The sequence below is a fragment of the Petaurus breviceps genome, unplaced genomic scaffold, assembly GCF_028583685.1.
Source record: "Petaurus breviceps papuanus isolate PSGF00001 unplaced genomic scaffold, PetGlider_PUasm1.0 187516, whole genome shotgun sequence".
Classification (NCBI taxonomy): Eukaryota; Metazoa; Chordata; class Mammalia; order Diprotodontia; family Petauridae; genus Petaurus; species Petaurus breviceps.
Window position 1 is genome coordinate 12,916 of NW_027185801.1, and position 14,157 is coordinate 27,072.

At 43.4% G+C, this 14,157-nt stretch overlaps 1 protein-coding gene across 1 annotated transcript; it reads right to left on the reverse strand.

Moving 5' to 3' along the window:
* Positions 1–9,589: 9,589 nt before the first annotated feature.
* LOC138163276 (dual specificity protein phosphatase 23-like) lies at positions 9,590–11,871 on the reverse strand. Its single transcript, XM_069090829.1, has 2 exons — positions 11,451–11,871; positions 9,590–10,055 (listed from the first exon to the last, which is right to left on the reverse strand). Exons 1-2 carry the CDS (start codon positions 11,715–11,717, stop codon positions 9,870–9,872), a joined length of 453 nt encoding a protein of 150 aa, XP_068946930.1. The 5' UTR covers positions 11,718–11,871; the 3' UTR covers positions 9,590–9,869.
* Between the last annotated feature and the right edge of the window lie 2,286 nt (positions 11,872–14,157).

Sequence of the window (14,157 nt, forward strand, 5' to 3'; positions counted from 1 at the left end):
GAGCCACCATTTTCCCCATTATATGCTTCTCAGCTCCTTCTTATGTGTTGTCTTCCCACATTAGAATGCAAGCTTCTTGGGGATAAGAACAGCCTTTCTCTGTGTTTGTATTTGTATTCCCAGAGCACAGCACAGTACCTGGCACACATAGGCAATTATTAAATGCATCTTGCCTGCCTTCAACTCTTCTGTATATAATTCTTTATAGCTGTATTAGCTCTTTCCTGTGTGTCTCCTGTCTTCCATTAGATTCATTATAAGTTCCCCAGAGAGGACCATGATAAACTTGATCATCTGTGACCAGATGCTCAGTAGGCTACAGCAGGGGCCTAAAGAGGCGAAGGTAGTAGGCTTAATCTCTTTGTAGACCACTCAGCTTCACTTTACTCCATGACCACAGGTTGTACCACCTGGCTCACAAAAGATTTCTCTGTGGAAGAGAAATCAGATCCATTTTGGGGGAAAAAAAAAAAAAAAAACAGCTCAAAGTGCATGCCCTGATGATGGCGGGCAGGAATTTCATCTGCATGTGAAAGGCTCCAGTGCCCAGCATGGGGTTCTGTCCACAGGAGATGCTCAATAAATATTGACTAAGGAGACGGGCAGGGTTTTTATTTATAAAAGACTAAAAATAAAGTAGGACAAAACAGAATTAAAGATGTTTAGCTTGAAGAAGGGAAAGCTTGGGAGAATATGCTTATTGCTTTTATATATTTGAAGACCTGCTGTGCAGAACACAGATTAGACTTATTTTGCTTGGCTTCAAAGTGTGCAACTAGCACCAATAGGTAGAAATTATAGGGAGGCAGATTTTACTAGCAAGGAAAGCTAACTAGAGGTAAAGTGGACCACCTGAGAAAGTGGTGAGTTCCCTGCCATTGGCAGTGTTTAAATCAAATCTGGATGTTCATCTGTCTAGAAGATTGTGCAAGGGATTAATTTCTCAGGTTGTACTGGGTGACCTCAAAGGTTTCTTCCAAATCTGAGATCTGATTATTCAACTCACTACAAGGAATCTCTTAGAGGCAGTGTTGGAAAGAATGCTAGATCTGGAGCCAGATAACCTAGGTTCTAATTGTGGCTTTCCTACTTGTTACCTTTATGGTCTTAGCCAAGTCACTTAACCACTCTGTGTATCAGTTTCCTCATGTAAAATGAGTGTGTGTGTGTGGGGGAGGGGGGTGGGGGGGTTGGATCTGATAACCTCTAAAGTCCCTTCTATCTCTTCATCTATGATCCATATGATCATTCATGATCTATACAATGGAAACTTAGAGGTGGCATTAACAACGGGGAAGTCAGAGCACAGTAAGAAAAAGAGGTGTTGGAATGAATGACTGATTATAATTCATGTTCCTGACACAAGAAGACTCAAATCATCTGGCTTTGCAAACAGATCAGCAAATTCAAACATGGAAGTACGCTGGGCGGCATTTCCTGAAAGTTTACTTGCTTTGGTAAATTATGCCCAGAGGATGTTTTGAATATGTAAGAAGCAGAGTATGTTTAAAAGGTAGCAGGGGAAATGCTTATGGAACTCATTTCAGGACCAATAGCTAAATCTATTACTGACTGTATTGGAAGCTTGAGACAAGAAGCTATTAATGATGTTGCCCAAACAAGCACACTTTCAATTCAGTTCAAGCCATCTAGACTGAAGCATGACTGCTGGGAAAGCAGAAAAACTGACAGTTATGGAATCTGAAGAGACAGGAAGCTGGTTCTAAGGAAAATATAATGCAATTCTAAGATAAAATCATACTTTTGAAAAACTGTAGAGAAGTTAATTTAACATTTGTTATGAAAGGGCATTTCATTTTATTTTAGTTGCCCCCCCCCCCCCCCATTATCTAGGAACTGAATTTTCAAAGAGCAGATGCAATACTGGCTGTGTCCACCTGGGCAAATGACTTCATCTTTGAACCTTGATTTCTTTCTTAAAATAGGGATAATGATATTGATACTAAACACAATGGAAATGTGAGAGGTTATTATTTGGGCTTTTAATGAACTTCTGAGGTCATACAGCTGGCATGAATGCCATGCTGAACTATTGTACATTGCCCCACTCATTGAAGGGAGAGCTGAGAAGTAGTTTAAGTCAGTATAACTCTAGTCACGCCAACTTCCCAAATTTTTGGTCCATCCAGTTCAGCATGTTTATTAAAGCACCTAGCATGGGCATTCCCATTCATACAGCACTTTCCACTTCACCAGGATTCTCGCTTCCTGGTGAAGTAGGTAGTATAGGTATTATCATCCTTACCACTTTTTAAGAGATGAGGAAACTGTGGCTAAGGGAGGTTAGGTAACTTGCTCAAGGTCACACAGCCAGTGTGTGGTGGAACCAGTCTCTGAGCCCAGGTCTTCTGGCACCAAGTCCAGTAGTCTTTCCACTCTATCAGGCTATTAGATGTTATGTTAAAGGTCTGGTCTAGGTCCTACACATCATTATATGAATCTTATGGGAAGTTTGGGAAGGAGAGGAACGTTACTGGCTAGCATGGCACACCCAAAGTATCCATCCCAGCCCATCACCTTTACCTGATCCTCAAGCTATCATCCCATATTGCTTCTTCATTTCACGGCAATCCTGTCTGTATCTGTGGTCTTCATTTCCTCATTTCTCATTCTCTTATCAGATCTTGATTTAAAAAAATTAGTTTTAATTTAAAAAAATTTAGTACTCAATTAAAATTGAGTGACAAATTCTCTCCCCTTTAAGTCCCTCTCCATCTATTGAAAAGGCAAGCAATATGATACCTATTATACACATGAAGCCATGCAAACTCAGTCCCTTGAAATCTGGCTACCAACCATACTACTTAACTCAAACTGCTCTCTACTAGGTTACTGATGTTCTCTTACCTCGTGAATCCTTATAAACCTTTTCTGGCCCTCCTACTTTACCTCTCTACCACATCTGACAATGTTGACCACTCCTCTTCCTGGATACTCTCTTCTCCTTTGGCTTCAGAAACATCCCTCTCATTTAAAAAAATTTATTCAGTTATCTCCCTTCCACTGCTCCCCTGAAAAAAGAAAAACAAAGCCCTTTGAACAAATATACATAGTCAAGCAAAACAAATTTCTATGTTGGCCACATCCATAAATATTTCTCATTCTACATATCAGTCCATCGCCTTTCTTTTTCTGGAAGTAGCTAGCATGGTTGAACATTGCATTGATCAAAATTTTCAAATCTTTCAAAATTGTTTTTTATGATGTTGTTATAGTATAAATTGTGTTCCTAGTTTTTCTCACTTCACTCTGCATCAGTTTATACAAATCCTCCCATCTTTCTCTGAAACCATCTCTTTCATCACTTCTCATAGTAGAGTAGTATTTTATTACATTTGTATTCTATAATTTGTTAAACCATTCCCCATTTGATAGATACCCTTTTATTTTCTACTTCTTTGCTACTACAAATAGAGTTGTTGTAAGTATTTTTGAACACATAGACTTTGATTTTTAATCTTCTTGTGGTATTGGCTTACTGGTGATATCACTAGGTCAAAGGGGATACAGAATTTAGTGACTTCTTGGGGCTGAAACACTACTCTTACTTGCTTCTTCTTACCTCTCCTTAGTTTTCTTTGCTGGATCACTGGTTCTGGCCTACTAATTGTGGGTTGGCCCCAAGACTCCATCTTTAGCTATCATCTCTTCTTACTCTGTCCTCTCTTGTTGGTGATCAGGTCTCATGGCTGTCATTATCTTTATGCAGATGACCCCCTAAATGTATACCAGCCCTCATCACTCTAGTACTATAGTCTAGCATTTCCAACTGCTTACTGGACAGCTCTACCTGAATACCTTGTAGGAATCTCAAACTCAGCATGTTCAAAATGGAACTCAAATTTCCACCCAAATCAACCTCTCTGCCATACTTCCCTATTTCTGTTAAAGGCACCACCAGTGTGCCAGTCACTTAGCTTCATAACTTTGCATTTATTCATCACTCTTCTCTCCACATCTTGTGAAGTCTCGTTGATATTACCTTCATAACATCTCTCTGAGTTATCTACTTGTCTCCACTAACATAGCCTCTCCCTGGTCAGTCCTTCATTGCTTCTCACATGAACATATATTTCTCTCCTATTTATTAGTGTACCTTTTTCTAGTCTTTCCCCTTTCCAATCCATCCTCCACACAGCTGTCAGATTGATATTCCTAAAACACAAGCTCTTCAGTGACTCCTCCTGCCACTAGGATGAATCCAAAATCCTAAGTCTGGCCCCTGCTTACCTCTCCAGCTTTGGTTCATGTTACTCCCCTTCACATTCTCTGCACTACAAACTGGCCTGCCAGCTGCTCCTTTTTTATTAAACTCCCACCTTTGTACTCTGCAAGGCAATCTGCTATGTCTAGAATGCAGTCTTTCCCCACCTCAACTTTAGTATTCTTAGCATCTTTCAAAGCACAACTCAAGTCCCAACTCCTACACAAGATCTTTCCTGATTTGTTAAGGTTGTCTCCTTCTTGAAATATATGCTTTGTATTTATATATGTACGAAAGCAGCATGGTTTGCAGGGGTGGGGAACAGTCAAAGGTTCCCCACCACTGGGAATACTGGACTTGGGGTCAGGGAGATCTGGGTTCAGATTCTGCTTCAGCCACATACTAGCTGTGAGACCCTGGGCAGTTACTTAATCTTTGTGTCTAACTCTTCTCCTAGAAAAAGTGGGCAGCAGGAGGAAGTAGGGATCAGACTTGAAAGTCTCTAAGAAGCCTTACAGCTGTAAAATATGTTTCAACAAATTCTGTGTTGTATCCTTTGCAGCAGATTGTAAGCTCTGAGGGCAGGAGCTATTTCATTGTTGTCTTTGCTAATCATGATTGTCTAGCACTGTGCTTCACATACTTAAATGTGTTGAACTGAACTGAAAGCAGGATGCTTCCACTGGATCCAGTAGAAACTCCATAAACCAGGTTAAGTTTGAGAATAGGCTGATGATACTGGAAGGTACTCTGTTATAAGCAGTTATACAAGTGCACTGGGACCTATTTTGGCATTGGGCAATTGCCTGCTGGCCCATTTATAGATGCAAGACACCCTATATATGAAGTACTAAACAAAAGATCCCTGAGTGAATATTATTCTGTTCACTGTATCTATACTATGCTTTAGATCCTACACTCTAGAGGCTGATTCAGGAGAATTAAAATTTAAATCAGAAATTCAAGTAATGAACAAACTTTAGCACTTTTTGTTCCCTGTAACACCTTATAAAGCACCTGTGCAGAGAAGGATTTCTCAGAATGTAGCCAAAGTCATGAAGAGCAGCCTCCTATGAGGGATAGTGACAAGATCTGTGATTTTACTGGCACAGCAAACTCCAGAATATGGAAACTTCCTTGGCTGTTGCACACCAGCACCTTCTTTATCACTATGGCCTTAGAGAGTTGACTAAGGTGAAGTGACTTGACAGGGGACACAGCTGGTATATGTGTTGGGGGCAGGGCTTAAACAGAAGTCTTCCTGCCTCTAAGACCAAGTCTCTATTCACTATACCATGCCGTTGCTATGAGTACAGACCCCAAGTTAGTGATAACATTTCACTCCTCCCTTTCCTTTCTTTCTCCTTCACTCCATCAATCAATTATAATGCTTAAAAATCCTGAAGCATAGATCTGGGAACAGAGGAAACATGATAGCTTATTTCTCCACCAATCACCACCCCAGAGGTTGTGTGTGTGTGTGTGATTCTGTAAGACATAGGACTATTTGGGTACAAAAAGGGAAAGCTGGGAAGCCATTTTGGGAATCTGCTACCTGATCACCTCAGTCTGGCCCCAGATTTGAAGAACTGTTGCATCCTTCTTGTCTCTAGCCAACTGTAAAGAATATGCTTTAGTAGGTCTCAATTGGATACCTAAATTTTTGACCATTCCCCCTGCTTAGTGTGTATGCTGATTTACTCCATAAGTATTCATCTGGAGAGACTTTGCCACCATATTGGTAGGAATTGAAATGGGAAGGAGAAATTGATCAAATCTCCTTCCCTTTTTAAAACTCCTGAAACACACAAAAATAGGTCTCATTTAAATTGCTACACTGAATGATCCTAATTTAAGAAGTCTACAGTAACAGATTGTGATAACAATAGAGTTATAAGGGGACAGGGACCTGTCAGGGCTGTTTTTCCCATTCCACTCACTTTAGCATCTAAGACATATGGTCTGTATAGTAAATCTAGGTTGGAAATGATGGCTTGCAGCTAAGCTTCCTGACATTTCCTGAAGATCAGGGCCACAGGTGGCTAAATACTGTAAGAAAAGAGAAAAGCAGAATGCAAAGGGAACCCTGTCAGTGTAAGGAATGTGAAGCTGTGTCTTACTGCTCACCAGAGAACCACACCCGGGAGACACTTTCCCAAGGTAATGAGCATGGTTGATGGGACTGGGATAACTCCAAGGTTTTTGCCCATCCGAATATCCCACCCAGGAGACAAAGCCAGTATATGTGATAAGCGCAGGGCAATGTTATCTGTCAGGGCTCAAATTATAACGAGCATCAGGGAATCCACACAGTGGAGAAGCTTGAGGAATGTATTATGTGAGGAAAAAAGCTCCACTTCACTGGCAAGTCTGCTCACGTACCAAGGAATGTGCTAGAGAAAAACCTTGTAAGCACAAGGAAGGGGGAAGTTATTCTAATTGTGTTCACTGGCAAACTAGAAAATTTAAAACTAAAACAAAACATTAACCCTCTAAGTGTGAGAAGTGTCAGTTCCTATACTAGTAAGGGTCAAAAGACTTGAGCCTCATTTTTTTCATCTTTAAAATGAGGAAATTGGGCTAGAATGTTCTTCACCTGGGGTCCATCAATTAAAAAAATAAATATTTTGATGAGTACATTTCAATTTGTTTCCTTTGTATGCCTATGTATTTTATACATTTAAAAATATAATATACATACATGTAGCTTGGCAGAGCAATGGATGGAGTGCTAGATCTGGAGTCAGGAAGATCTGAGTTCAAATAAGTCTTTAGACACTTACTGTGTCTGTATGAGCCTGGGCAAATCATTTAACCTCTATATGCCTTAGTTTCCTTATCTGTAAAATGCAGATAGTAATAGCACCTACCTCTCCTAGTTGTTGTGAGGATGAAATACTTTTAAAGTGCTATACAAATGCTAGTTACTGTATTCTGAGGAGTCTGTAATTTTCACCAGACTGCCAAAGGGGTCCATGATGCTAAAAAGGTTAAGAACCCTTGTATCAGATGATTCCTCAGGCCCCTTCTAGGTTTCCATCCTTAATCCTGACACTACAAACAATGAAGGAAAATGATTTCTGTTGGCCTCTTGTCTGAAATTAAAATGCATACATTCACAGCAAGATAAAACATATTTCTATCTCAGCTCCAACAGGGAATGGATGCTTCCAAAGTGGCCAGTGCTATCCTTCCTAACAGAGATGGCCAGTTTCTCAATATTAAAATCAGACAGGAGAAAAGTAGGTGGTGACAAAGAGTGAAAGGGGGCTAGCTAGTCTCCAAGGGAACAAAAAGGTGTTAGGATAGCCTGTGTGTGTCTTTGCTTTAACTGTCCCCCATGTCTGGAACATTCTATCCCCTCCTCAACTCTTAGTTTCACTGGCTTCCTTTAATATTCAGTTCAAATCCCATTTTATGCAAGAGGCTTTTCCCTTCTATATTCCCTCCCATATACTTTGTGTATATTTTATATATCTTAGTTATCACTCCATTAATATGTATACTCCTGGAAGGGAAGGACTTTGATTTTTTTTTCAACCTTTCTTTGTATTCCCAGCACTTAGCACAGTGCCTAGCACTGGACAACCTGATAAATTCTTAACTGAGTGTAAGGCAGGGCCAATGGATAATAACATATTTATGTAGTGCTTTAAGGTCTGAAAAGTGCTTTCCTTACACCACCTTGGTGAAATAAGTGCAAATATTATCTCCCTTGTACAAATTAGGAAACTCAGTTTTTCTGAGGTTAAATGACTTGCTCAGGGTCACCCCTGTTTAGGTCTGAAATGTTCAGTCTGCAGTGTTAGCTCAAAGTAGGGCAACTAGGGTGATAAGGTAATGTAAGGGTAATGGGAATTTGAAGATCTTCCCTGCCCTTAATAAGTCAAATGTAATCATTTGGAGCCCAGGGTGGGAGGAGCTTGCTGAAAGGGTGGAACAGGAAGGGTGGAGCAGGAAGGAGCAGAGGAGAGCATGAGCAGAGCTGGGAACACACGGAGTGGAGGCAGAGCAGCTAGCATGAGAGAGGTGCATTTTTGCTTTTGCCTGTTTTGTTTTGAAGGCCCGACAGAGGGAAGGCTTGGGATGTTGGTGCTCACTGCATTGGTTATATGTACCAACTTCTTGGTTGCTATGATGGATATGGCTTTCTGGTGTTTGAATAAATGTTTTGGTTCTGTCTTCCATGTGGAGTGTCTGTTACATTTTGTGATTCAGAACTACACCAGCATATTCATAGCCACCATGGATGCTGTGAATATCACATTGGTGTTATAGGCTTAAAGATAATGTCGCATGAATAATGGTTAAAGGAAATGGGCATTAGCCTGGAAAAGATTGGGGGAATATGAAATCCATCTTCATATATCTGAGGTTTGGTCATGTGGAAGAAAAAAAGCTTGTTTTCCTTGGCTCTACAGGGTAGAACTTGGAGCATGAAGCTGAAGACTGGTGTATTGAGGCTTAAAGTAACAGAAATCATCCTGGAAATTAGAACTGTCCAGAAGTGGAAGGGGCTGCTTTCAGGTAGTAAGTTCATAATCACTGGAAGTCATTAACTAGGGGCTGGATGACCACTTGTCAGGGATGTTATCTCAGGGATTATAGATATGGGTTGGATTGGATGTCCTCTTTCTACCAATAACCCTCCAAATCCCTGTTTCACAGAATCACAGATCCCAGTATTCCAGAGAATGGAAAGGTTCAATTCCCATGATTCCCTCAGTTCTAGAAGGTGGACTCAGAGATTCGACAACCCATAAGCCATTGTTTCATCACCAAACTATTCAGAACTCCATAGCTCTAGTTCTTTCTTGAAGGCTTCAGTTTTAAAAAACATACAGTTTTAATCTGAGTATCCCAACCTCATATCTCCATAACATGGGAAATTTAAGATCTGGTCAGAGATGAGAAGGGGAACCTTATTCATCTCTGCAGAAGCATTCTGGAACCCTTGGTGCCTATCTGTCAAAGGAGAGAATTCTGGTTCTATACCCTCTCTAGATACACCACCTCTTACAACAACAATGGGGCTTTTCCCTGATTTGAGTATGAATTGGGAGCCATTAGTCTGTGGCCTGAGGAAGTTATGGGCAACTGGGTAAGGTGGAGGTGACAGTTGAACCCATGGAGCTGCACTTAGGTAGCTTGGGAGTAGGTTGGAGGGCATTAGTTATCCATGGCACACAAACATCTAAATTTGCTTTCCCCAAGGAGATGATACACTCTGCTGGTAGATCTGGGTTTATGAGATCTACTAGTGGGAAGTGGTCTATTACAGACTCAGAAATAAGGATACCGAAGAATGGACTGATGTGCTGCTACTGTATCATCAACCAACTCCCTGAGAACTCCTATAAGGCATTCTTAAAGGTAAGAGAAGTTGCAGTGATCATTTTATTGAGGAAAACACCATGTTGTACACATGTCTATAATGGGACCTGTGGATACTGGCCACTCTCATATTTAGATCCAGTCTCACTGTCCGATAGGAACGGATCTTCTGATCCAGAAAGAATGTGGTTGCCACTGTGACCTCACCCTGCTCCTCCACAGCATGGACTGGTCTGGCTTTGGCTTTGGCTCCGGCTTTTCAGGCCCATACACCATATGGGTTGGTGGAAGTGTGGTGTCACATCGTCCCCTACTTGGTTCGTTGGTAGAACTGGAAAACTGCTTTCTCTTGCTCACGGGTCTCAATGGAACCTGGTCGCAGTCCGCGAATCTCGGCCACAGCTTCTTCCCCTGTCAGGCCTTTCTCCTTTACCAGATAGCAGGCCAGCATGGTGCCTGTACGCCCATAGCCCCAGGTGCAATGTATCCCCACAGCCTGTGGGGATGGGGCTCAGTGGGGACAGGGTCCCAAGGGCCCTGTGCCCTCTCAGTCCCAGAGTTTTTAGGCTCTAGTCATTCACAGGACCCCTGGATCAGAGATCTATAGCTAGAAAGGACCTCAGAGACTGAGTCTGCCCAGAGAAATGAAGTGACTTGTCCAAAGTTACAGAAAATCCTGCCTCCCTAACCTCCCAGAAAGACCTGGAGTATGATCCCCTTCTCTAAATATGCCTAAGAATTGGGAACAGGTAATGTCTTAGAAGGGCTTAGTAGATAGTTATGAAGGAAGTAGCCTGATCTGAGGGCTATCTACTCATGCCTTTGAAGGAGAGAAGCAGCAGGTCCCAAGTTCAACTTCCCTGGCTAGATAGTGTAGATGCTCCAGCTGAGCCCAAGGAGTGGTACCTTGGGTAGGAGGCAGCATCTATGTATGGGTTGGGATATAGCAGTTATCCATTGTACACACATACCTAAGCCTTCTCTTGTCTCAGGGGGAATGAGGAGACTGATGACTACAAATGACTTTAGCCTGAGGGTCTCTGCCAGTCAGAGGGGATTCTTTGAGGCACAAGGGTCTTGCTCTCCAGGTATCTCCCTCTTCCCCCATGCTTAGAATTTTCATACCTTAATTTCTTTTCCTTCTGATGCTTCCTTTACTACAACTCTGTCCCCTGATCTGTCCTCAGGAATCACTGACCGTCTTCCTTGCTGTGTTGCCTTCTACCTCTACTGTCAATCCTGCTGGTGCCAATAACTCGTTTTCCTATCAGCTTTCATGTCCCCTCAAGCTGTGAATGTTACTCTTTCCCACCGCTGACTTTCCTTTGGTTCCTAACAAAACTATTCACCAGCCTCCCTTCCCTTTAACTGTACTAGCTTCCTTAAGGACGTCTGCTCAAATTCCACCTTGGGCACAAGGTCCCCTTCCTGCCTTTTTCCATTTACTCTGTGTAGTATATGTACGTAATCTTACAAAGTGATATGTATTCAAATGCATATACACAGGCATATGTGGATTCTCTCTACTCTGTGGATTCCCCATACACATGTGTATAGACAAATATGTGCACACATATATAGCTCTGTGTATATGCTATATATCCGCATAATAGATATTTTACCTACATATGTATCTTCCCTAACTCCTCCATCTGAATGTGCGCTCCTTCAGAGCAGGGGCTGTTTTTGCCTTTCCTGGCAGACCCAGACCTTAGCACAATGCCAGGACTGACCACCCTTCCCACCCACCATCCATGCGGCGGGGCTTTTGCGGGCCACACTCTCCACCCTTTCCACCATCCTCGCCGCCGCCTCCCTCTAGCTCTTTGGGGCCGCAGATCCCGCCCCCAGTCCCTGACCAGCCCGCTCCGCCCCCGCCCCGCTGGCTGACCTCTCCCCGCGCGTTAGCCTCGTCCACGAGGCTCACGAAGAGATCGATCTGCTCGGGCGCCGGCGGGCAGAAGTCGGGGATGCGGAGCCGGTGCACTGTGAGCCCCGGGCAGGTGCCACTGTGGGGAGGCCCTTGCTCCGTCAGGGACACCAGGTGCCGCACTCCCTGAGCCCACAGGAACTGGTAGTGGGCGGGGAGCCGGGGCAGTGCCATCCCTGCAAGGCGGCCCGGGAGGACCCACGAGAAGTTGGGGGGCTCGGAGCCCATAGCTGTAAGGGAGCAGGGGACGTTGGGGTCATTTGGGACAACCCAGCCCCGCCTCCCCAACCCTGCCCTCCCTCTTGCCCTGCACCCTCTTTGAGAATCCCCTGCGCTCCTCGAATGGTAGCCCACAGCTTCCGGGGTAGTACTGGAGTCGAGCCTGTCCCGCCCCTCATCCCCGGGGATTGGCTGATCATAGGGGATGGGGCGGAGCCAGACGCTTGGAACTTCATTCTCGGAACCCGGTATCCCGAGCGGTTCGGTGGACGCAAGTCTATTGGCTTATTTGTCAAGAATGGGCTGGAATTATTAGAACGGCTTACTTGCTGATTGGTGAAGCCGCTCCATCAGGGAGACAGAGGAAGCCAAGGTTTTGAGTAAACTCGAAAAGGAGAAAAACTCTCCGGGATACCGGGCTCTGCTGCCTCCTAGCCGCAGTTGTGCGATAATTCACCGCTTGTCGCCCCGCTTATTTTCACTTTTAGGTGTTTCTTGTATCATTCTATTCGTTTCCTTTTCATTGGATTTTTCTTAAGCTCTTGCTCTGTGCCTAGCCTTGAGCAAGGCACTGGGGGAGATGAGAAGACGCAATAATTGGCTGCGCAAAGACAGGCATCTATTGTGTGCTCAGCCGTGGTAATAACACATCTGCAATAGTATCTCCTGGGCGCCATGTTTTAGGAAGGATATTTATTAGCTCCCGTGGAGGACTGTGATGTCATGCCCTATGGGGGATTGAGCTAGGACAGCAGCGGGGGTTGCCCTTCCACCTCCGATTCTGTGACTGTGTGACTCAGACCCCGTCCTCTTGGAGCTAGCAGGGGAATATGACTCATACACAGTAACTCCAATGGAATATGAAGCATGGCAAATGCGTAAGAAAGATGAAAACAAAAAGGTAGCATTAATTAACCAATTTTAGTTATACATTGTCCCCTCTTGCTCTCTTGTCCCGTGGCTGGCACGCTCAAACCTTCTTCCTCCTTCCAAACTCCTTTATTACTACTATCAAGGGCACCACCATCCTCAGTCACCCAGGCTCATAATCTTACGTGTCATCCTAACCTCCTCACTCTTTATCACCCCCCATTTCCATTCTGTTGCTAAAACGTGTCGATTATGCTTTCCAGCATCTCTATTATAAACCCCCTTCTTTCTTCTGACACTGCCTCCACCCTGGTTCAGGTCCTCATCACATTATCGTGGCACTGCTGGTTGCTCTGCCTGCCATAAGTCTTTCCCCATTCCACTCCATTCTCCACCTAGCTGTCAAATTGATTTTCCTAAAGTGCAGGTCAGCTCCTATGCCCCTGGCTCCCTGTCATCTTCAGGATCAATGATAAAGTTCTCTGTTTGACTTTAAAAGTTCTTTATAACCTGGCTCCCTTCTACCTTTCCAGTTTTCTTACATCTTATTCCTTGGGGTGTATAGGATGTTCAGGGAGGACTAACACCTCTTGTGTGAGGGCTTGCTGAGCCCTTTCTAGGGTTGCTCATCTACTTTTGGTGTCCACTCAGCTCTCACCTGTGGCTCCAAGAAGCTGTAGCATGCGTGGTGGCACCCAGGTAAAACCATCTTGGCAGACAGGCTAAATCAGATTGAGAGTAATGGACAGGTCTCATACCTTTGGTGAGTTAGGGGCATGTCTACTCCAAGCATGTGAAAACTAGATGAGAGCAATTTTTTTCAGTGGTTGTGAAGGTGCCTGAAGCAGGCATTATAGAGCACTTAGAGCTTAGTCAGGCATCAAAGAAGCCAAGGTCATCCAATGCATCCTGGCTCATCTCCAGTCATCCTGACTTTTGTCTTGCTGTTGGACTTTAGTGACTCTGGAAGAGTGAGGCTGCTGACTTTGCTCAATGCTTCTCACTTAAATCCAATACATGAGCAAGTCAAGCTATCACCCCATTATGTCTTTGATCCTCTAAGAAAACAAACCACCTTATTCCTCCCGTGTACTCTGCAATCTGGTCCTTGATGTTCCTTAAACAAAACACTAACATTCCATCTTAAAATTCTCCATCCATTTTCCTTGTTCCTCTTGCTTGGAATCCTTTCCCTCCATATCTCTGCTTTCTGGCTTTCCTGGCTTCATTTAAGTCTCAACTGAAATATCTCTGTTTGCAAGAAGCCTTTCCCAATCATCATTTAATGCTAATTCTTCCCTCTGAGATTATCTCCAGTTTACCCTGTGTATATCTTGTTTGTATGCAGTAATTTGCATGTTGTCTCCTATATCAGATCATGAGTTTCTTGAGAGCAGAAACTCTTTTTGCCCCTCTTCCTTCCCCCTTTCCCCTTTTTTTGTATATCCTGAGCTTACCATAGTGTCTAGCATATGTTGTTGGTCAATTGTATCTGACTCTTCATGACTCTGTAGACTGTACTGTCCATGGAGTTTTTTTGGTAAAGATACTGAAGTGGTTTGTCATTTCCTTCTCCAGT

What these genes read in the sequence shown, in the direction of transcription:
- LOC138163276 (XM_069090829.1), bottom strand. Translation starts at nt 11,717, where the DNA reads ATGGGCTCCGAGCCCCCCAACTTCTCGTGGGTCCTCCCGGGCCGCCTT. An exon ending in AGGCTAACGCGCGGGGAGAG is followed by an intron (nt 10,056 to 11,450) that starts GTCAGCCAGCGG and finishes CCATCCCCACAG; the next exon opens with GCTGTGGGGATACATTGCAC.